General features: G+C 37.6%; 1 protein-coding gene across 2 annotated transcripts in view; it reads left to right on the top strand.

Moving 5' to 3' along the window:
* LOC112150755 (carboxyl-terminal PDZ ligand of neuronal nitric oxide synthase protein) overlaps positions 1–25,398 on the top strand; it is a 159,486-nt gene that overhangs the window by 102,538 nt on the left and 31,550 nt on the right. Inside the window, exons 7-8 of one of the 2 annotated variants that reach the window (XM_024279227.2) lie at positions 3,768–3,985; positions 17,551–17,715. In XM_024279227.2, the coding sequence (XP_024134995.1) occupies positions 3,768–3,985; positions 17,551–17,715 (383 nt within the window). The remainder of the gene's footprint in view (positions 1–3,767; positions 3,986–17,550; positions 17,716–25,398) is intronic. The other variant, XM_024279228.2, reaches the window with a different exon arrangement.

The following is a 25,398-nucleotide window of genomic DNA, read 5'->3' on the forward strand; positions in this document are numbered from 1 at the left end:
TGGGCTTTTTGTGTCAAAAATAGACAGTTCAGTCTTCATTTATTGATATTGTGACTTGTGTTCCCAAAAATACAACTAAAGTGACAAGCTTTGTTGAGGTAAGACTGAAATAGGTGTAGCACCACCATCTTATTGAAAAGGCGTCTAATCCTGGTGGTCAGGAGAAGCGTAGGTCAATCTCACGGATCAGTTGACCCAAAGAAGCGAGGTACGATATAATGCATGTGTGCTGCCTCCTACCTCGATACAGTGGACCAGAGACACATGACTCTGAAGGAAGTGCAACCGCTGACTTGGAGACTCGACTGAAGAAAGAGCAGAGCAGTGTCGGTGTAGAACACCTTATCTGCAGAGCTCCATCCGCCCCTTCAGGGACAGGCTCGCTTTCACATTCCGAGGAGTTCAGGAATCACCCACGCACTTTAACACCACATCCACGTGGACTGGTGCAGGCCAGCGCACGCACTCCCTTCACCGCTGCTCTGTGTGGAACAACATTAGAGCCGGCACGCACGGCCAATGAGCTTATCGGGAGAACTAATTATCCTGGCAATAAAAGGAGAAGGGATGGAAAAGGGAGAGATATTGGATTAGAGGAGCAGAAATCTGGGGGAGCAAGGAATGAAACTGCAGAGGAAACGAGCAAAGAAAATCTTAAATGGAGAGGTTAAAAAAGAATGGAGAGCAATAGGCCTTTGAATGGAATGATCAGCAACAAAGATGGCACAAAAAACTCTAAAACACATAGCTTCCAATTGTGCACAAGTTAGAAAAAAGCTGATTTTCCTTCAGAATATGCAATCAGACCTTTGTGCTGCTCCCATAATACTTTTCCTAATAACCAACAGACAGGGTTAAGAATAGAGATTGTTCTATTTTACAAAGAAACTTTTTCCCTTCTTTGATTTTTTTCTTCTGTTTCCCAGAACCTTTGTGGAAGGTTGTCTTTTTCTAAAGATGCTAAAATGTTAAAGTTGTCAGACAAGTCGCTTGCTTTCTGTTAAAAACAGTGAAGGTTGAAATGACTAAAAGTTAAAATATAATAATATGTATTAAAGAGACTGCCACAGTGAACTGGGATTTGAACCAGGTTCTACTCTGTGAGGCTCGAGCTCTAACCACCACACAACACTACACTACACATGGCTGCCATTGTGCAATAGGAATATAAATGAACAAAACCAAAAGAATTAGTAGGTATTACCTTAAGGAACAGAATGATTACTAAAATCATGCATGCTGAAGATTTTAGATAATAAAAAGATCTTTGCGGAGGGTTTTAAGCGCTTTTCATAACAGTTATTCTGACACGTTAAGTGCTATTTGACCAAACCCAGTACTACGTTTTAACATCACATTTTTGTATCTCATACAAATGATGTCTGTACATGAAAATAGTTTCACTTGCAACCTTCAATTCATTTCTTGCCATACCTGTGGTTTGAAAAGTACTTCAACCATGAATCCAGCATTTAATATAAACTTAAACTCTTGAAAAATGAGGATGGTCACTGTCGCAGCCCCCCTGTAAGGTGTTGGCTGAGTAGAAGAGGAGGCTAACAAGAGGAGGGACTCATGCCAGGATCAGAGAGAGTGGAGGTCAGCAGGAAAGCGCAGCACTGATGGCTGGAGAGAAAAGAGGGAGGAGGAGGAGTGGTTATGGAGAGGAAAGTGAGAGCAGTTGGCAGCAGGTTATCATGGAGGTGGTGATTTAAAGGGAGGACATGAAACACAGGAGCACCATCAAACCACCAGAAGGGGAGCACAGGAGAGGGAGGGGAGTGGATGGAGATGACAGGTTGAAATAAAAGGAACTGAATGGGAGAAAAAGCAGACCGAAATGTGGAGTGAGTGCTTGATCGCAGCTGAAGTGTGTCACTGCGGAGCGAATCAAACACACTCAAGGAGTCGGGTTATTTAACCTCATTTCCATTTTTTCCTCCCTGGGAGCGCTGGCAGAGGAAGAGCTCCATCTTCATATGGAGGAGCGCAGAATTAAAAAGGCAGAAATTCATCTCCAACAGTTTTTTCTCCCCCCTCACAGTGAGACTCTTTTATCCCCTTTCTTTCTCCTTTTTCTCCCAAATCCTTCATGTTTTCAGCTGTTTATGAGAAAACACTTGGCTGTGGAGTCAATTCAGATGTGAGTGAGCAGTGACTTCAGGCTGTGTGTTCAGCAGCAGCGAGGATTGCAGCAGCAGCTGTGACAAACAGCGTTACAGCAGCTCAGGTGAACGTCTCAGTGTGAAAATTCAATCAAACTCGGAAGAAGTGAAACATTCGATAAGAGCTCGGCTGCTGTGGGCAGCAGCAAATCGAAATTAAGAAAAAAAACATGTTTTAGCATATACTCAGTTAAACACACCTAGAAACAACTTTGCAACATCAGTTTGGCCTCATTGAAAGCTTTCAAAAAGTATTAACTATTCAAAAGGTAAATAAAGACCTTTTACAAGGAACAATCCAAATCAAAGATTGAAAGAATTTCACTCACTTAACCCTCTCTGCTTTTATATTTTAATGTGCAACAAACACCCACAGACAGCACAGCTCAGGGTGATTTATGTGCTCTGCTCAATTTATTAGGTGGTTCTTCATTGTAATGAATTTGAGATCTCTCCAGACTGCAGCACCACTAATATACACATCTTTTATATATATATAAAAAAAAACTTCCAGCTCAAAAAGTAACCACAAAAGCTGATTTAGAATTATGCAAAAAATGAATTTACAACCATTTGAATACAGCAAAAAGAAAATATATAATACATTTTTTATAGCTGCTTAGAAATGGGAAAAAAAGATGAACATGTAATTTATGGAAAACTTTAAAAATGATGATAGAAAAAGTGCAAAATTTTACTGCTAAAGCTGAGGTCTGCGTCAGTTTCCGTCTCTGTGCCTTGTTGCCATGCCACCGTGACAACAAGCCGCATCACGTATCAAATAGTCCGCTTTTTGTGGAAAAAATGAGCTAAACCGAAGAAATAACAAGAATAAAGTCCTAAATATTGATTGAATATTTATTTCTTTTGTAAAGCGGGATAATACCCTCTGAAGTGTGCATTATGAGAAATTAACCTATCTCACGGAAGCAACCGTCCTCCGCTTTGCTTTGGACAATTCAGGTCTCTGCGTCGTTCGTTAATTTCTCAGATGTGACTGATCACCATTTAACTATTGCATCCCCACTAATGATGCTGCCACCTCTATGCTTCTCATTTGATTATAGTGACCAAACAATTCAATTTTAGTAATAAAAGGTTAAAGAACATCTTTCTAAAAAAAATAAATAACTAATTTACAACTGCAAGCTGTACTTTGTTCCTTCATTGCATGTTGGAGCAGGGCTTGTTGCACTCTGAATGAGTTCTATCTATTTCTGGTTTTTGCAAGGTCTTGTGTGTTTCTTCTTTGGTTTATTTGCACAACCCACATCATAGCAACGCAAGAACTGATTTCCTCTTAGTGGGAATTTTTTTTCAATTTTCTAATTTTTTACTGGATGCTGATGTCCTCATTTGTGCTTTAAAGTGCATCAATTTTTAAATTAATCAATCATAAAAAATAGAAAAATAAAGCTGTTGACAGCATTTTTTCTCCTCCAGGTTTAGGTTCTTAGGATCTGGGAATGTATTTTTGGTTGAAGTAATGCCTAATTGAATTGAACAGTGTACTAGTGTAGATAATGTTTCTTACTTGTTTTTGTCTTTGTCCACCCATGTGTGCTTGTGTGCACATCCTCATACGTCCATGTGTGTATGCAGGTGTGCGTGCTTATCCACCTGTATGTGTATGTACTTTCCTCGGCTCAGCACGTGAGCTAACAGATGCAGAGAAGCCGCCGACCATCACAGAGGAGACGGATATCGATGCAGAAGAAGTTAACCAAGTACCCGCAGCAGAAGATCTAAATCCAGACAGGGGGGTGACGGATCTCGATGCCACTCCCACAACGCCAGAGGCCAACCACTCAGAAAACAAGGTAGATACTGACAGCGAAGCTGCACACTGTTCTAACCATAATTTGATTATATTTGAATTTCTACTCCAAAGATCAAACTTTTTTGCTATTAATGTTGGCATTTCAGATTTATCACTTCATTCCCCTACAATTTATTTTTTCATTTATGTGATTGGTGAAGATATAATCAATCCTAAAAAGGCATAAATAATCCGGTGCATGGCAAAAACTGTTAAAATATTGTTTAGGGGAAAAAAAAACTGCTCGAGTTTTCAAAAAGCAAAGCAATAAAACGCTTTATCCCCCAAGATTTACGATTGTTTCAGGTTCTGCAAGGCTGGCAGGATATCGGAAAGCTGTTCAATCTTGTCATGTCAGGTCAACCTGACTCCACACTAACTCTTTGTTTTCAGAGTTCACATTTTAAAAGATGCTTTTTACTGCTTTTCAGGCTAGTTATAAGCTTTAAACTTTTTAATATTTAATTTTAAACATTTTGTTCATACTCAGCTTGATTTTAATAACAGAGATACAAAAGTGTGTTTTATTGCCATTGATTGTCAACAATCTTCTATTGCCTAATAAGTGTAGAAATGTAGGGTATAAAACCTAATTTAAAAACACAAGACGCTGTGTGAAAATCACGTAAAGAATTCCAAATAAATTAGAAACAAACCCTGCTTGGGCATCTAGAGTTGCAATCACCACTAAATTAAATGACAGTTTTTTAAAATGCAAGAAAAAACACATGCTTCTATGCTTTCCTACTTTTGTTGATGGTTAAAAAATATGCACGTTTTGGTCCTACAGTGTGAACTTCATTATTCAGGGGCTGCTACCAAAACGTTGTTTTCTTGGCTTTCAGACTGCCACGCAATTGCTGCAACAAACTTTTTATTTTTATTTTTTGGCACAAGAAATGTATTGCAGCTCAGCCAGATTCCATTGGAATAACCTCCAATTTGAAGAAATGTTTCATTACTTCTTTAAAAACTGCAGCATGTTCACAAAAAATGCTTCTCACATAACTCTCTTTATTTGTATTCATTAAAAATTTAAATAAAACACATTTTATGTTAAGTTTATACATTAATTTACCAGAAATATGTGTATTGATTTGCAGTGCACACTATGACCACCATAAATGTAACCGCTTGGCAGATTTAATAAATCGACAACTCTAATGAGGAAGACTTAATCAGTAAAATACTGATGAGGTTGTCACAGATAATTATATAAATGTAATGGTCCTATTGGATTCCATAGGCACACTTTGTCTCTGTTAAACCCTTTTACATAAGAACTTTTGCCACAGTGTTTACAATCTTTCACATAATGTAATCCTTCACCTGCTTACTAATATGGTACACACATTTATATGGAGGCACTTTAGGTCAGATATTTTGGGGTGTTTCATGAGAATAATCAATCTTCTTTTTTTTTATATAGAACATTCCTGAAACATACAGTATGTGTGTTTGTATTTCTTGAAGAAAAGTAGCAGAACCAAGCTGTTTGGGTTGTTTAACAAAGTTCTAGTCCAGTTAGAGTTTGGAGAACCTTCATTACAGCTCCAGACTGAAAGCAAAGCAGCGTGAAATCTTTGAGACAACGAGCCCCGAGCTCATTACGACCTCTGTTCTCGGGTCATGGCAGTAAGCATGTGTCTTTGCTTGACAGTTTCCTTAACTACTTTTATGTCAGCATGTGCACTGTATGCGCACGTTTTGATTTTTTTTCTTTCAACAGAATCCATCGACGTTAGCAGCTTGATAGATTAAATGGAAATGTGCAGGGACAGGTGGTGGTAATCTGAAATAAGATGGGTGCTTGTGTGCAGGTCTCCCATGCTTTTACATTAGCACCCATTTCCTCACAGCTGTGTGTCTCTCTGAGCAGGGAGGAGGGTTTGATTCACTAAAGGGTTTCTCTACAAGCTCATGAAAGTGAAAGCAGGCTGCGACTGTTAAAGCTCATTCTTTTCCCGTCGACTCCCGTTAGACTGACAAATCCCTCGGCGCCGTGCTTTCCAACCGTCCCAGAGAACTCGCATCAATCCTACCTATAGCTCCGCTTTCATGAGTCAAGTCCTGACATTTCATTTATGGAGAGGCCTCGCTTTACAAACTAGAACAGTATCATTACAAGATTAATTAAAGTGTATAAATTTACAGTTCGGAGGTAAGTGTTTTTTACTAAATGTCAGCATTTTTTTGTTGTTGTTTTTTGTTTTCCCAAACAGAAATAATTTGTTTTAACTGAATTTGCAGAATAGGACATTGGCACAATTTTTCTTTTTCATCTTAAAATAAAAAAAAAAGGTGAGCATATTTTCACATGGATAGATTAGAGCTTTGATGAAGAGTTCCACTCTGATTCAATTCAATTTAATTCACATTTAATTCATGTTTCTTACTTTTTTTTCATAGAAAGCACATACAGCACATCTAAAACAGATGGGGGAGTTATTTATCTCTTTAAACTAGCATGGCTGTTTTTAGTTGAAATCTAAAGATCAAAGGATGAAAAGGACTGACTTGCATGTTGTCTTTTTGGAAAAAAAGCTAACAAAATATTTCTATGCCCTTTTCGCACCAATTTCAACTCTTTTCAAAGTAGACAGCGCTCCGCTAAACCATATCAGGTCTCATGAGAATATTGGGCAATCCTAAACATCCTTGTTTATGCTAGTATCATCTTAAACTTGAATTTCACTAAGTAAGACAGTGTCAATGCTAAGTATATTTATATAATGGTGCAACACAAAAGCAAACCAAAGCAGATCTCCCTCTCCAAACGACTTTTCTTGGAGTATCCTGGTTATTTATTTTTTACACCTGTGGTTATATCCAAGATTAAATTGAAGACTTAATACATTTACACCAACTCCATTTATGAACAGGGTTCTATTTGAGTCATACAAAGTCTTGCAATGCATAAAGTTGAGTGTGAGAGGGCGCTGAACTTTCTTGTCAAGGATTTTTTTATCTTCACTGATGTCTGTGGCAGACCTAAAATCCTGTCCACATTTGTCATGGGAGAGATCACACATCAATATAAGGGAGGGTCATCTGGACCCCATTAGAGATCACGAGGGTTCCACTTGGTGTTTTTAACACGTTCTTGTGGCATTTTTCTCATGATGGACATATATATAAAGAAGATTATGGTTAAAATGTCTGGCATAGGTGAAGTGTTACCATTTTTTAGCGGCTCATGGACATTGCCATACAGATCATTGTTTTTGATGAATAACACATTCAGTTCTGGTTTTAATAAGTTTATTTTAATGTTAAGAACTGTTTTGTAAAATTCTAAATCTGTTAGCTTTAAAAGTCTGCAATCTGTTTGAAAATGCTTGAATAAATGTCGTAAATATCTTTTAAATACATTTCACCAAGTGAATCTGCAGACATGTACTATATCTCATCCCAGAACATGTGCAAAGTGTGTCACAGGATATAAACACCTCGACTTGGCTTGTTAAAGCTTAGTCACCGCTGTCTTCCAGATAGAAACAGCCTGAATTCCCTGGGCGATCACTCACCTACCTTCCAGATGAAGGTGTTATGGTGAAGCAAATTGTTCAGCGTGAAGGAGGGAAGAGAGGAAGTCTGGCTAAATCTCTGCAAATGAGGAGAACTTCCATAAATAAAAAAACTATGGCTACTTAATGATGAGATCTGAGGAAATATATTCACAGAAATAAGATATTGTTAGAAAGCTTCACTTTTTTATTTATTGTTAGGATATGACACAACCCCCTCGGCCTGTGCTTCTCTTCTGCCTCGCTGTTCAGCAGCTTTGTGAGACAGAGACTTATGTCTTCAATTCTCTCCACACACAAGCAGGCAATAAAAACGCCCTGACAACTTTTTTACTGACTGTAAACTCTATAGGGTTTTGTCAAACGGTCTCTGGAGCCTTATTTTTTTTCCCCATTTGGGGCTTCTGCTCCTCACATTGTCCCTGATGAGCTTGCAGCGTGTTGACTTAATTACTCGCTGTGTTTCTTTAACCCTGTCTGCTTTCACACCCAATTATCTGGGAATCAACCCGGTTTTATTTGTTTTAACATTTGAGACTTGAACGTAAAATTGTTTGCTCTTGGGTTATGATTGAAACTACAACAGATTTCAAACTACGGTAAAATGTTTCTTCCGTTTAGGGCTCTCCAAATGACCATATTGAACATGACTAGATAAAAGCTATACTTGATTAACACTCAATAAAGTCCGATTAACATCTACCAAAAAATAGGCAAACATTAGACTTTATATAACATTTAGTGACATAGTATTTATGATGAAACTTCAGTTTTGCTTAAGATTACAAAAACTATAACAGATTCTGACTGTGTCTGAACATAGAAACTTTTCATGTCAGATTTGCGTTGAGTGTTGCACATTACTCAATCGTCTCTAATCATTTACAATGCATAAACACTGTTAAAGAAAATGAGTCTTTCGTTGAATTTAATCAAGGGTAGCAATCGTCAATAACATACTAAAGGACCTATATAAAATAATTTATGATTAGAACTGTGTTTCTGAGTATTTCTTAATTCAAATTGCGTTGGATCAGAAAACCAGATGCTTGAAAATGCCCGGATTAGGATACAGCTGCTGAAATGAGAGTGCCTAAAATCTCCTCTCCCCCTACACACACCCTGACCCGCTCATGCTACTTGTGTGAGACATGACATGAGTGTTTAACACTCTTGGTGTAGTAAATTGCAATTCTGGCTCAAAGCTGCACGACTGGATTGATCCAGTATTTCTCGTCGTTATTTTTGTGTCGCTAATGCTAGCTCGAAGCTATAACCGCACAGACAGAGCTCTCAGTGATGATGGGGGGTGGAGGTGGAGGGGTTGATCTGTGTCAACAGTCCCACCCACAACCTAAAATTGTATTTCCAATGAGCTACTGTCGCTGTACAAAAAACATGTCTTTAACAATGACGAAGGCTTTTTGATTTTGGTTAAAAATGTATAATCATATTTAAAAGATCACTTTGAAACAATAGAAAAAAATATGGCAACAGTGGGACTTTACATCTGTCTTCTATCAATGTGAATCAGTTGGTTCTGATGGGGAGAAAAGCCTTTTTTTGTATCACCTTTGCACTGTTGCACATTGGTGCAAAGCAGGTTTTCTCTGCAACAGAATCAGCTTATTTACATCGATTGTGTAAGCAGTTCACTTTTGTAAAGTGTATTCAAGCGCAAGGCTGCTTTTCTCCATTTCAGAATTTGCTGTATGTTTGCTAAATAGTTTGTTATTGTAGTCAAGACTGCAGTGAAAGTTGCAGTTAAAGGGTTAAAAGGCTACCATATGGATCAGCATGACTTCTGTCTCTTGTTTTTTACATAAGCATTATTTATGTCTTTGTCTTTATGTCTGGGTGCCAATAAGTGACTTTTACAGAGGTCTGTGCTGCAGATGCCACTGCAGGAGGCATGTTTACACCGATTAAGGGCAGCAGTGGAGGCAAGCGCCATCCAACACTGTTTAAAGTTTCCATTACTCCTTTGCTTTTCCTCCTTCTGCCAACCAACTTCCTTTTCTTTTAAGCTGCCAGTTCCTCAGATATTTATTGTAAACGAAAAATTACCCCTTTTCAGAAATGTTGAGCTGTTCTTAACACAGACCAAACTTTTAGTGACTGTCCGACTATTGAGTATCAGTCGCAGTACATGTTGTATAATGTTTACTGCGAACAGCAACAGAAATCAGACCTAATCTAATCCAAAATCCTCTCTTTAAATGGCACTTGTTTTTGTTAAAGAATTACAAATCGATTGCTTTATACCATGGTAGTAAATAACATTCTCTTGGCTTTCCTATTCTGAGTCAGTCTTTTGAACTAAAGCTTTGAGCCCTGACAGCGGATGCTGAGATTTCTGAATAAAAGGCCATGCAAATTAGTGCTGACAATTACATAACAGCATGGGATGTTTTTTTTTTATTTTATTTTTTTTTTTTTAAAAAGCAACGAGATAGCCATTAGTTATGTAAACAGGAGATTTCATTCAGAAACCAAATGAGTGTATAGGTGAATACAGAGGACATAAGAAGCAAATAAATCTTCAAATCAGTGAAACTGCTGCTCAAATTTAAAAACAAATAAAACCGAAACTGCCTGCTGATGTAGCTGTTGAGATTGAAAGCAGTCGGTGGAAATTGCCAAGGAAATGAGAAAGCTTTTTTAGAAAGATGGCACCGCCGTGTTTCATATTTCTGCACAGGAGCGGTGTGTTATCAAGACCTGCTGGGTTGGAAATTTACTTTCCTCTTCCAAGCGAGTCACAGGAGAAAAGATGGTTCGATCAATATATATCTTTATGTATAAAAACCAAAGGCTTACAACGTAAGTGTAAAAGAATTAAAGATAAAACTAGTTCCTATAAGAAAAAAATGTTGTTCGAGATTGTATTTAAATATATAATGTGTACTGAAGTAAAAGAACATTTAAAGTCTGACAATTTTTGCTAGAGTACAAAAGATGTGATGCTAAAAATTATGTTTATTTCTTGTTTCTTTTTACCTGAGGTTACCCTTGACAAAGGAGAGTGGATAATTGCAAATGAACAAGTAAAGCTGAATTTTAACAAGAAAAATCATGTTGGCTCACTCCAAGGCAAACATTTGAGGACTTTTTTACAAAATAAAAATGACAAATCATAGACAGTTGCATATATTGTGGGTACATTTCTACATAAATTCAATTTTGTTTTTTTTTTTTTGGTAACAGCAATTTCTTATTTAAAGGGAGTTAGGGGTTCAAAATAAATCTAATTTATGTCATCATGATATTAAAATATTACCCTTCTCTCATCTTTGTTTAATGCCATCAAAAATGTGTTTGCTGTGAATTGTTTGACCTTTGTTGTTAATCTTTCTTTTGGACTTGCTAAGGGAAATTTTTAAAAAATCCTTGATTCCTTTTTTAAGGAAAATGAAGATGTGTCAGCTGTAGATGACTAAAGTCTGTGGAAACCAAATGGATTTATGCAATTTTAGAGCAATAATGCAAATATTGGTCAGAGCCACCTGAGGATTAGATGTTTTTTTTCCATGGGGTTTGTCTAAAATATTATCTCTTCTATTAGTTATTTCTCAAAAACTGCAAAAAAAAAACTAAAAGCTAACCTCATCATGTTGTAAATCGGACCACTTTTAGTTTTAGAGCTGATGTATTATATATTAATTTAATTAAATTTTTGCAGAAGTTAACTTATCCCAGGGCTTTCACAAAAACCCTCTAGCTAGATTATTTTTGTATAACAACAATAATTAGGTTAAATCACAGGGAAAGCCAGAAGATTAAAGTTGTTTCTTTTGAGATTTTGATGAAGTTGTAAATCTGCATCTGAGGCTGTCGGCAGCGAACAAAAGCAGAACCTGACAAACGCTCGTGGAGGTTTTTTTTTTTTTTTTATTCCAGCACGTCTGTGTTTCTGTGTAGGAGGACACAGTCTGTTTGACAGTCAGAGAGCAGCTTTGTGTAATCACAGATGTAGGAGGAGAAACAAGGACTTCCTTTATGGCTCATCATTTGTCTTTTTGTCTCCTTGTCTTCCCCACTTCTCAGATAAACAGTCTTCTCTGGTTTCTCTGAGACCTCAGTAAATTAGAGCAGGCTAAGAGGGGAAAAGACTTTTCAAACAAGTAGTCAAAATGCATTTAAACCTGCGCCTACGTTTAATTTACATGGTGATAGCAGATTTCTCTCAAACTTAAGTTTCTGTGGGGGATTTCTGAGTGGAAGTGTTTAATTTGACTAAATTTGTTCAGGAATCAGCGCAGACAAGTCTATTTTTATTGGTCAGCCAGTCAGATTGTGTCTCCTTCAAGCTCTACACTTTTTTTTAGCTAATCTTTCCCCAATATAAGCTGTTTTTGGCCTCACTCTTTCTGGATTTTGTTTTTGTGTGTTCATTTTAAACTTTTATCACCAAAAGTTCAAGAAAGTCTGTTTACTTGTATTTTTCTCAGGCTGAATGTTGCTGTTTTCCCATCAATAATTGGCTTCCAATCAAATTAGCAGCTTGAGTTCAGGATGCTGTGGCATATTTGATGTTCCAGCTATTGATATAAGGAAGCTCTGTAATTGCAGGTCACAGTGAGGTTACATAAAACTAAAGTTTTGCCTTGGCTGGTAATTTTTATTGCATTTTTTCTAGGTCTCTGTAGCTTATTGGAAGGGTTTTAAAAGCCGCGTGACATTTATTTTACAGCCAGCAGGAGGTAAAACTTTCCCAGTCAACTTCAAAGCTGTTGGCAAACACATTCCAATCATTTTTCCCCTTAACTTTAAGTCATCTGTTAATTGGTTGAATTTGAAGCTTAATCTCAAATACTTTATATTTTATAAAATGTTTGACAGTGCAGAGGGGATTTTTTGTGTGCCTGCTGGATTTAAGCTGTTGCTTCACATCATTTTGAGTCTTTTCTCATTTGTTTTTAGTCTTTGTGCTAATGACCAAGTTCCAGAAAGATTTCCGTGGTGATCCTAATTAAACTTTAAAGTTTACTCAATCTTACTTTAACACAACATTTTATTTTTCTCATTTCTACTATAGAAAAAAAAACTATTGGGAAAAAAATCCAAAACACACTCTTTTATGCCTTATTAATACATCTGTCTAACAGACAAATAATTTTGTGGGGTTTTTTTGTACATTTCAAGAAATTTTTTTAGGAAAATTAATAGGAAATCTGTAGGAATGTCATCTTTTACATGGAATTAGTCATGAACTGATTTATTTTTTGCCATACTTTGAATCTGAAAGTGACACATAAAGTGGGTGAGTGGCATGTCATTTTTAATGAAGTCGTCTCTCTAATCTTGGCGTCTCATAGTGATCAGAGAGCCAATTCATTCTCTGGAAATGATTTAGACAGACGGTAGTTCACGTCATCTGCCCTTTTAATAGCATGTGTGATGTTCTTTTATCTTTCATAAAGGGATTTTGAAACATCTCAAAATGTCTTATTTGGGGAATACATCTTTTTCTGCTCTTAATCAGAAAGTTCTCACTAGAGACCTGTTCTCATTTGTCAGCACAGGTGCTGTAATGAAAGTGTTGTCACAAAAACACATTTGTAGGGGCTTAAAGCGTCGATTAATATTGCTTTTATTTTGAAAGAGTTTTATGTTGTGAGCAATAAAGGTTGCACAAACAGCCCACAAACCAGGTACCTGTACTTTTGTCTTTGCTTCCCAAAAAATAGATACATCTGCTCAGCATGGATTGGTGTTGATGAAGTGGATCCACCTTAAACAGTGATGGCGAAATGCCATTAATTGGTCTGGACTCCTGCCTAACATCTGCTTCCCATCTCATGTGGGCAGTGTTATGAGTCCAGTTAGTCCTAACAAGAGCTTAGAGAAACTCCAGCTGTCAGTCTGTTTCTTCACAGCTGCTTGTTTAATGGCTGAATCACCTCATTTATGTCCAGAACTTTCTGGGGATGTTGAGTGAATCTACAAGCATAAAACACTTTCACAAGGTTGTTTTGTGATAAAAGCGTATTTGTTGTAACAATCTAGATTCAGTTTGTTAGAATGTTGATGTATTTAGCTGGTTGTCTCCACCTTTCATTCTGGAGTTTTTTGTGCTTATTGCACTTAAAATATAGATTTTTATCATTTTTTTTCTCTATTCCTCTAAGTGCTGAACCACCCACTAAATTATCTCAGTGCTCCTCACAGTCTTGACAGTTTCAAAGCCAAAGCGGGAATACCACTGAACATCCGTTACTCCACAGCTGAGTGGAAGTCCCAGGTCTCCCATAATAACTCAAAAAGGGAAAAAATGTGGATTGAAGAAACTCTAAAATACAAACTCTAAAATGACTTGTTCCAAAAAATGCTCTTTCTAAATCATTTGCAAAAGTTAAACTAGTGACGAACATAAAGAAAAAACAACTTCTTGTAGAAGCTCTTTTACAGAACTGTTACAAAGGATGAGATAGTTCATAAAATGATGTGAAAAAAAATTAACAGTGTGAGCAAAGATTTCATTTTTAGAAATTCCGTTTATAAACACAGAATTCATTCAACTTTTTATTGTCATCATTCCACAGTTCTCACAAGAATCCTGTGATTTTGGAAGGTAGATCATTTATGGGGGAGTGGGCTCTGTATCCAGTGAGTCTGAATGTGACATTATTTTGCGAAAACCAATCCATCCTCTTCCTGTTCCTAAATCTTGCACAAACAGGAAGTAGCAAATGGTAAATGGCGTTTACTTGATTGGTGCATTACTACTTTCTTAGAAGGAACTTTACCATGACCCCTGTAGTTGCAGGATTGCCAAAAACCACTGTAAGCAGTTTCTATAAAGATAGAAATGTACTATTGACTGAAGTCCAATATTTAATTAAAAATTAACGTACTTACGTTCTGTATTTTTAAGGATTTGTTTCTACATATATCTATTTGTGATATCTTTGAGGAAGGATTTTGTTTAAACCTGTTGTTTGTTTTTTAGCAATTTTTTAAGTGATTTTGTTTTTGACAATTTGGTAGATCAGATCTTAATACTTTGTCTAATCCAAGTGCCACATGGGTGACTGGGTAATACCAGAGATTACCCATCCAGTTATTTATGTTAAATGTAAAAAAAAAATAAAAAACTACTGTGTCTGTCCTAATACTATCAGAACCTGGAATCAACAGAAATAACAAAAAAAATATATATATTGGGTTTTCTATTTATAGGACCAAGCTCTGGGCCTACTCGTTGAACCGTTCTAGAGTCCATCTGGCCCCAAATCATGACCCTTATGGTTGCAGTTGACACTCTGTGTCTGTACCTGAGCACTGACCCATTGGTCCACCTTACAGTGTCGGAATTTGAGAACAGAATAGTGAGTTTGTGAGAGATCTTTCTGCCAAAAGGAGCAAACATCGCCCCTTGCTCCATCTTGTATGTATTAGCCGTACCTGGGCACAGACGGTATAAAGACCTTACAAGTGGGGCCAGGGCGGGTAAGCAATCAACCCCCTGTGATGCTGTCGGCACAGCCAATCGAGTGTGTAGTACGTTGACCCTCAAACAGCCTTGATCTACTGTAGTCCAAAATTCTGAGAACCTAATCTGATACTTTTAGCATTCCTGATTTGATTGGTTGGAGGTGTTGTTACAGCACCAACCTCATTTTTATGTATTTATTTAAATTTTAATTTTTCAGGTGTGGCTTCCTCACATAGAGATTCGTCTAAATCTCGGCTGAACAGCCATCGAGTCAAGAAAACTTCCTTCTATTAACCTAGAGGAGCCTTCTCTGACAGGCCATCAGTCATACCTCTCTCATGCAGAGTTTGACGGGGTCTATGTGTTCGTCTGTGCATGTGCATGCCATCAGTATTGTGTGTGGGTCTCCAGAAGGCGCCGAAAGGAGAGACAGATGGTCATATGGTTTCGTGCGAGTTCCTGAAGGCAGGGTAATGTTCAATTTAATCAGGTGGAGACTTGTTGCAGAGCGCAGCTTCAGTCACTGCGGAGCACCTTTCCCTGTGTCGTAATTCTGCCGGGATTCGGCCTGCAACACGCACACGGTGTTCACACTTGGCTACAAATCAGCCTCATTAAAAGAACAGGGAAAGCAGAGGTAACACCCGCTGCAACCGAGAGTCAGGACATAAAGTCAATCATAAAAAAGCAATCTGCGACTTGTGTCAGCAGGTGAACTTGTACAAAGTTCTAATAAAACGCCGCTGTGTTGGTTTTCTGTAAACAAATGTCTTCTCTCAGCTTTTATTGCTCCTATTTGAAGAGCTTTAAATGACTATGGAGAGCCCGATTTCTTCATGTTCCATAAACACAGGAGGCTGTTCATTATCAGGATGCTGTTAAAATAGTTTATTTTATTTGTTTATTTGCTTTGAGCTTGCAAATCTTAAAGTCAAATGTAGTAAAAATTCACGAGTGTGTTTTTGTATTTGTTACCTTCAAAGTCTTTTGAGGAATTTTCTGAAAGCTTAAAAGGAAGTTAGGTTGAGACTGTTCTAAATAAATAGCGTAAAATGTATCAATTATGTGCAGAAAACTTAAATGGTAGATATACCATCAAACTTCTGTGTCACTGGGGCACATGCAGTAGTAGGGTTGTCCATATTTACAGATGCACTGACCCTTCAACTGCTTTTACAAGATGCTTTGAACATGTTAAAATAAAAGTACCTGCTTTTTTAAAGGTCTCTGTTCAGGTCTGAGAGGATTTTTGTGTTCTTGTTGATCTTTTTGACCCCCCACCCAAGCATCCTGCAGTAAGAGTGCCATTTTGTGTTTTAGTCAATGTGTTTTTTTTATTATTATTATTATTTCCCCCGTAGCAAAAGACTTTGAGCATGAAGAAAAGCATGTCTTAGTTTGGTTTTAGCTCAGCTTTACCAAGTGAGAAAGGACTAGATGTAGAGGGACGACTCTGATGAGAATGGTGTTTTTGGTGGTTTTAACATGTTCTTGTGGCATTTTTCTCATGATGGAGGACGTATATAAAAACAATGAAGCTTAAAAGTGCATTTCTGAGTATTTCTGTATTCAAATTGTTGTGAATCAGGAGCAGACGAATTAGAATAAGAGATTATTTGTGATGTAGAGAATAAGATGGGTGGGCCACGAGCTCCCTGATCCGAGCTGTAAGCGACATGGAGGGGAAGGGGGGTGGGGTTGCTCTGCGCCTGCAAGCCCCGCACAGCTTAGAGATGAATTTCAAATTAACTTCTGCCACTCTGCAGAAACTATGTCCTAGAAAACGACGTAGGGTTTTTGGTTTTGGCTAAAAATTAGCATAATCCTTATTAACCCTAGAACACAATCGCTGGGTGATTTTCAGCCAAGCAAAAGTATTTTCATGATTCTCAATATGTTGCATTTTGTGAGTGTCATGGGTCCCTGGGTAAAGTCTCACATGTCCCAGGAATGGGTGGACCAAAGGCTAAGTCTCCAGTATCATTTTTTTTTTTTTTTGTAAGGAACTTTTGGTTCGCATATTCTTAATTTTTTAGTAATTTTTGAGCATGTTTTTCCTATGTTTTTATTTTCCATTTTGTTACATATACCACTGTTGAAAATAAAATAAAAAAGTCTAATTTATCAAGTGTTGTCATATTTTGATCTATTTTTGAGAAAAATACTTTTTATTGGGTATATTCCATCGGTAAAAACCACCTGCTAAAAGGGATGGTGTAACTTTTTATAGTGAAAGTGTTCAAGGGTTAAAAGACCACTGAGAAGGATTTTAAAATGAAAGGTGACTGGAGAGGGTCTTTAGTGCTTGCTCTTGCTAAAGCAAAGATGTCCTCTGCTCTACACTCTGTCTTTTCCCAAATGTGTTAATAATCAACAGCTCCACATTTCAAATTCAGATTATTGTTTTAATGACGGACTCTTCTCCGAGACCTTTTCTGATCCCACTGCTCAACTTGTTGAATTATTCATTCGTTTGTTTTTGTCTTTTTCATTATTTCTGTTCAATTCTTCAGCTGTTAATGAGTGGAAATTTGTGAAAATAAATTTCTTAGCCATTGTTGCACGTTTTGAGCCACAGCATTATGTCTTTCTCTGCTGCAGCCGGTATCAGAAGAGGCGTCTCTGCTGTTGTCCAGCCCCAGGATGCTGCTTCCGGCGTCGGGTACCCTCCCACCAGGTGCCCCCTTATCTGTCCACCACCAGATCCAGCTCCTGCAGCAGCAGCTCCAGCAGCAGCAGCAGCAGACTCAAGTGGCTGTAGCCCAGGTGGGTTTACTCGAGTGCACCAGAACGATTTGGTTAAAGGTTCAATTCTAACTTTCAGTACGGCTGATTTTTTTTTTTTTTTTTTNNTGGCATAAATTGATTTTTTTCCACTTTAATGTGCCTGATAATTCCACTTCATACCTGTTTGGAGGGCTTTGTAGCTCAAATTTTTTTATCATGCTGTGTTGCCTTGGGAACGGTTGCTCGGTTAAACTTTGCTAAAATGACAGCAGCTCAGTTGTTCACAGCAGGTCTTTGTGACACCTTAAGCTCATTATGGCTGAGGAACATGTAATCAGTTCGTGATAAGTGATGTTGTCAAGATACTCTTAAAGGAAGATAAGGATTTGAAAAGGAAATGAAACTATGAAGTGCACTCAGCAGAAGACATAAATTGCCCAGCTGGAATATAACTGTAGTGGGAAAACACAAGGACTTTTGGCGTATAACAGCATCAACTCACACACACATACACACACTCTTATTCAAGCAGTTTGTCAAGCTGCATACAGAGGGCCTTGAGTATAGGATCTGCTGCTTCACAACTCAACAAAACTGATGTGTCTTCCCGAGGATTCAGGGATCCTGTTTACACCACGCTTAGATGTCTTTTCAACCCTAATGATGTTAAATAGACTAAAGTCAGGTTCAGACTGAGCATGCCCAAACATAAGCAACATTCATTATATCTCAAGGAAGCCAGAGGTCGCTGCTTACTGGCCGAGAAGCTGGTTTACATCTTTTTTAATGAGTCAGGGATTTGGCACATGAAAGGGAATATTTCACCCCCTGCTTAATGTCTCAAACCAGAGCGCTCTTTGCTTGTGTTTGACCTTACTCTCTTGCCATTTAGCAAATGATCTTAACTTGTCAGAACAGTTTACCTCCACACAGCATCTGAATTAGATTCCTCTTCCTCTCCAGCGAGTCCTCTGTTGGTCTTCAGCTTTTTGCACTGCAGCAAAAGTCAGGAGAAAAGAGACCGGTGACCTCAAAATAGAGCAAAAACAATAAAACTTTTCTCGCCACTGGACACCATTTTTCAGGATCCTTCTTTATGTCAAAGGGGATCATTAAGTGATGGAAAGCTTCAATGAAGCTTTATACAAAAAATTAATGTTAGGAAACAGAAATGTTATACAGAAAATACAACAATCACACAAAAATAAATTACATTAACAAATTAACAAAACTCCTACAAAGGAAAAACTCCCAGCAAAAGGATCTTGTCAACTTCTTAAACAAAATATTAGACTATAAACCCCTTCTCCCATCATGCACCACACCTGCCATTTACTTAGAAGTAGGTATTTTTTTTTACTATTACCTGTAACTCTAGACTCATACTCTTACAGAGCAGTAAAAGCCATTCTGTGTTTACAGCAACCACCATCTTAAAACCACAGCTGCCACTTTGTCTTAAATGGTTAATCAACTGAAATGCGTAATCAAACATGAAACATGGTCAAGGAGGAGCCTTCTTTTGTGCTTTAAAAACTTTATAGACCACTAACCTAATGCAGGGGTCTGCAACCTGATGCTCTAGACTAGAGTTACATGTGCTCTGTTGTTCCTCCATTGTGGCTCTTAGGCTTTGAAAAAAAGTGCTAACAATTTGAATAAATATTGGTTTTTTTTCAGTAGCATGTCAAATAACTGAGCATAATGATGGTAAAAGCTTAGATCTGCTCCACAACAGTGTCTGGTTAGTGTTCTAAGACAAAGCCCTTACATCATTTGTTTTGAATTACTGATGTATGTATACATTTTATTAAATTTTCAAATTCACATTAATGCTTTTTTATATTCAGTATTAAAAAGAAGAAAAAAAGAGAAAAGCAGACCAAAGTCACGGCGATAAAATATGTAGTTTTTTAGCTTTTTTTCCATCTTCTATTAAAAGTAAAATAAGCTATGTTTGTTTTATAGAAAAAAATATCATTTTTTATGTTTTCTACTATTGTTAACATTTAAAACTAAATGTAAAATGGTCAGAAAAGCATAAACAAAGAACATTTTTCTAAACAAAGTGGGACTTTGCGTCTTCCACTGGTTTTTATTCTTTAAGAACTGAACAAAATGTCTATTTTAGCGTTAAAGACTGCAGAGCCCAAACATAATGTGTCACAACAATAACAAATATGTGACTTTAATCACTTTATCTGAGAGAGTAATGTGCATTAAAATAGTGTCAGCGGGAGTCAAATGAAAAAAATAAGCGTATAAAATGGTCTGAAGTGCCTTGGATTGTCGAGAGATAGTGATATAGAAAGAAACACATTAAAAGGACCGCTTTGGTTCTACCAGAACAAACCGTGACCACATCAGGGAAACAGCTCTGGTTGAGTGTTTTGGGGCCAAACCTTTAGATAAGAGACCACATCGAGATAGTTTAATGTGTCCAACAGAGAGGGAGAATGGACACATTGGATGCTAAACACAAAGCTGCCAAGTTAGAGGTGAGAGGGAAGTCCTAAGACAAGATTTATGGATGTTGTTAAAGAAACACGCAAGGTGAGGGTGGAGGAGACATAAACAATGAAGTCAGATGAAAACGGCAGATTTCTTGGGATGACCTCTAAAGAGAAACGCCAAAAGAAAATAGGACAGAAAATGCTGTCACAGTTGAGAAAATTTCAGTGTCGGTGACCCTCAGATTAGGGATGATTACAAGTTTTTCTCTGAAACTTTGTTTAGACCTTAAGAACTTTTTATCTGGTTTCCAAAGTGATGTTCTCTTTATTCTTTTATAAAAGTTTTTTTTTTTTTTTTTTTTTTTTTTTTTTTTAAGAGTTCAGCATTTTAGTAAATACTCATCAGATTTAAATTGGTTACTGTCAAAGCGTCTCTTTATGGGGACTTTGATCAACCAAACCAAGCAAGTAAAACATGGTGGGATTTTTTTTTTAGACCTAAATGACCAACAGAGTTACAGTATGGTAAAAATTCTGCTTATATCTGTGACTTTACATTTCATCATTTGATAAATAATGTTTTATTCTCTTAAGTCAAACTGGACTGTTACTCAGAATTCTTACAAAAACTCTAAGAAAACGAGCATTTTTTTGTCATATCAATAACACCAAAATCACCTTAAATGTCACCAGTTAACTATAAAGGACAGAAACCTGAAAGAACATTCTTCACATGTTAAAAACACTTGATATCTAGACGTTAAAAATCGGGTGCCTTTCATGTTTGCCCTTGAGTAAATGTGCTCAGAAACGTTATTAAATCAAACTAACTGAAGCAATCTTCGCTCCACAGCTCTTTAATTGATTTTCCTTTTAAAGTTTTGAAAGAGAAACTTCACTTCTTGAAAGGGCTTATAGATAGAGCGTATTATTACAGTCTCCTTAATTCCTGCTATCACCATAACAATAATGTCTTATATAAGTCATAACTCTGTTTGTAATTGTGTAGAATTAAATTGAAATTAGGACTGCTGCTTTTTTTATTGAGCCGTGGATATTCAAAGGCTCTGCAGGTTTCCTTTCTGGCACAAACATTCTGCATACTAGATGTAGAGCATGCTGTTTGAAAGATATTTCATTTTAAATGTCTACACATCAGCATGAACTTTGTGCATTTATACATTGTTAACTGATTTCATTTGTTCCCCTTTCTTAAATAACTAATCTTTGGTGAAGCTATGATTACTTTTTAGCCCTTATAACAGTAAAGGGGGGATTTACACATGCAGGTGCTGCAGGTTTTTGGGTTTTCTTGGCTCATGGAGCATCGTAGGCAGAAGCCGTTGCACCTTAAGGGGAACACAGATGTGTCTTGCAGAACCCTTTAGACCACCGTATGGGACGACATAAAAATTGAACGTAGGACTGTCATGCATGTGGTAAGTGTATCATGAAGTATCTGTAAGGACAATGTAAAGTAAGGTCCGTGTACTGACGCTTTACTGATCATAAACAAATACCACACACATGGGGTGCACCAATGAGGGGATTGAAAAAAATCAAAAATTCCTTTCATCTGCTTGCGTCTCATCTACATACTCTTACTCACTACATATTCACTGCAACCCGACTCCCACAACACACCAATAGAGAGAATCTGCATGAACAATTTTGTTCTACGGGCTGTGACCGTTATTTTTGTGTGCGGGTCACCTGATTCCCCTTACAGGTTTGTATGGCGTTAAATTTACATCAAAAGTCTCCCACGGGCATAAATCAAACTCCACACTTGCAATGAACATTCCATGGGCACAATTCTGCCTCCATGAGCGCTCCTGTATCCCTGTGCGCGTGGAACCACTACTGCACGCTCATGGGAGTATTCTTGCGCTCCTGCAGACTCCTGGCTAAATAAAATGCACTCTGATTTGAGAAGCAAATCCACCTTTTTTTTTTCAATGTTGTTGTCAAAGTTGTTTTCTATGTAGTGAACAAACAAAAGCATAACATCCAATTTGTCTCCTTGTAAAAATAAACTGCATCCACTGTTATCTAGAATAAAAATGATTTAGAAACATAAAAACTGCTCTGTTGTCCATCACAGCATAATGGTACTTCCTGGGTGTTTTGATGAATCAAATAAGCCATATGTATGTATCTCCTTGTCTAAGCAGCAGGGCAGAGACTCGTTGATTTCATCAAGTTAATGCTTTCATGATTGAACATATTATGAATATGTAAATATTTTTATTACAGAATAATCTCAGACTTAATTTCCTCTCCATTCATGACCCGTGGACGCTTCTGTGCTAATCCTCACAGCTGTGTTGTACAATGAGGCTGGTGTTAGTACCTGCATAGTGTGGAGAAAATTACAACAAGGAGTGAAGAGGAGATTACTTTCACTCTGTCTTTCATCCTCTGTTGACGCTGAATGTGATTGCATGCCGACGCTTTGAAAACAAACAAATATGTTGTTTTTAATCCCGTACAGATCTTGGGCAGAGTTCAAAATGAATGGAGGCAAATGAAAATGTAATAGTCACCACTCAATCCACATGGTTTAGGAAAAATGGAAGATGATGAATGACCTTTTGCTCTCCTTCACCCTGATAGAACCTGACCCCTGCTTCTTTGGTCATTGATTACTGTATGTTGACTAAACGGCACCCATAGATCGAAAGTAGACAATTGAAAATGAGACTTTGAGATCTCCTTAGTCTGAGAGGCTTATATAAACTGTTCCATCCTAACCTAAATTCTGTTCCTGCTTGTAGAAATGTGAAATATCAAGTATTTTTTTTTTTTTTTAGATTGCCAGATAATACATTTAACAAGCACAGCTGGAGTGTACTTTTTGGAGATGACGTCATGTTTTGTGGTAAAAAGCATTTTTGGACTTAGATTTAATCCGTAAATTGTCCTGAAAAAGTCCTGCATTGGCGCACAGCTCCAAAAAGCTGCCCCCATCTTTTCTGCACCCACAGAGCGTGGTAAATGAAGCTCATTAATTCTGGCTGCCTTTGACCTGCATAACAAAGATCATTCCACCTAATGACAGTGTAGACAGCCAGAATACCCATTTGGCTCACTGTCTCCTTCATTTTCCTGATAAATCCTCCAACTGAGCGTTCAGACTTTTTTTTTTATGCTTTTAGCTCTCTGTAGTAATGAGATTCATAATAATCGTGTAAACCGTGTTATCTAGATAGATCTAAATGTCTGTGCTCCACTGCTTCCATAGCAGATGGCAAAGATTCTTGTCACGCTCAAGAGTCTTTAATTTATTTCCTCCTATTCTTGACGGGCTGCAGCCAGGTTGAATGCTTTGTCACTTATTCAGATAGAGCTCTGATGTCAATGCAGTCTTTAACTTTGTGGAACTACATAATGAATTCAGTAAGATGGTTACTATATGTCAAAATTGTTGGAAAAAGTGGGAAACCAAGTTCTGAAAGTATCAGGTTCTTCACAAATATCCTAGAAACCAATCTAAAAAAAGTCCCCAACTTTCTTTTTAGTCAGTTTCTTTTTTTCTTGTTTAATATTTTTTTCTTGGTATGTCTGATATGCAAAACATCGTTATTACATACAGCTTTCATCAGAGGCGTGTCATTCCCTCCACATTTTATGATTCAGTTTCCATATATTCTCATGTTTTTTCTGCAGCTTGCCCTCTCTGCTTTTCTCTGACTCCATTTATCCACATACATTTCCAGTCATTCCCATGTTATTGCACCATCAATGCAATATTTTCCTTATCAGTGTTTGGCTCAGAAGATGAGACAAAAACAGAGGCGAACTACCATTGGACTGATTTCAAATTTCTCCAGATCAGAGGAATTTGTCGTGGGTTGGCAGAGCGCTGACGATGATTCTGTGTGAAGAGCGTATCATCAGCTTCACAGAGCCCAACTAGTCATAATCCCCTTACAATATCAGAGTCGCTGATTCCCCCACATCAAGTGAGCGACCACTTGTTTTATTTAGATGGTATTATCTCTCAGTTTGTACAGGATAAAAGGTTCATCCGTGAGGCTGCGTTTTGATGTTGTTGTTGTGATTTCCCTGCAACGCTCTCAGCTGAAGTGGTTGTACGGAGTACTCGCTCGGAAAATTACCTTTTTTTGTCCGTCGCCTCCGTCCTTTAATGCTCCATCTGGTCATTTTTATTATGACTACAACATATCTTTAGACATTTATTTTGATATTAAAGTCAGTTTTATATTTAAAGAACAACAAATTTCTCCACATTTAAAATGTTAACAATTAGGGTACCATAAGAATGTGTAGAAGACAAAAGTAGTTTAAATATAAAAATGAGGCTTGAAAGGTAAAATTCATATTTAGCGTTGATACAATGGCTTTAAACATACATAGGCAGTATAAATGGTTATGGTAAAATGGCGTATAGTTTTATAGCACTTTTCTACATTGATTAAGGACAAACATGATTCACATGTCCCCTCCATGCAGACACATATTCCTACATGTATGCACGCACATGTTTACCAACCTGTAACCACCAGGAACAACACATTCTCACTCCCAACTCATCTTATATTGATGTTCGGTTAAGGACCCCTTCGCGTCAAAAATCGACATTATGGGTGTCCCCAACTTGTCCTTTTTTTGATGTTCTGTTCCTATTAAATCACAGGTCCCGGTACCCTAACCCAGTACCGGTGCCTTAACCCTGTACCGGTTTGCGTCTGGTGCCGGGTTAGGGTTGGGGTACCAGTACCGGGTTTGAGTACCAATACTGAACACGTCCCAAGGACCAGTCTACGTCCGGTACCGCATCCGATACCGCATCCCGAGGATTGCGAACAACCGGCAGCACGTCAAAAAATGATGAGTTGGGGGATTTTCAAAAGCGTAAAAAAGTGACACGGAGGGTTCCTTCACCAACCGTCAGTATGTGACGATTCGGGGATGAGAATGTGTTGCCAGGAGCAATGGTCTTGGACACATGCTGAGACAAGGAGTAAACCAAACCTGCAACTTTCTGATCAAAGGTTCCACCACACGATCTACCACTGCAGCATCTGAGGTTTACAACAATAACGAAATAAAAACTCTAGTTTTGATACTCGACTTTAATATTGAACAACTAAAAGCAAATGGTGGACATGAACTGCAGGAGTTGTCATGCCTTGTACCAATGCTGGAATATTTAATAAAATTAACATCCTTCTATTTTAACAAAGTTTGTTGTTATTTTTAAAGGAAAATTCCTAAAAATCAATGGAAAAACTTTAGCACAGGT

Source organism: Oryzias melastigma, linkage group LG4 (assembly GCF_002922805.2).
Source record: "Oryzias melastigma strain HK-1 linkage group LG4, ASM292280v2, whole genome shotgun sequence".
In the NCBI taxonomy this organism is placed as follows: domain Eukaryota; kingdom Metazoa; phylum Chordata; class Actinopteri; order Beloniformes; family Adrianichthyidae; genus Oryzias; species Oryzias melastigma.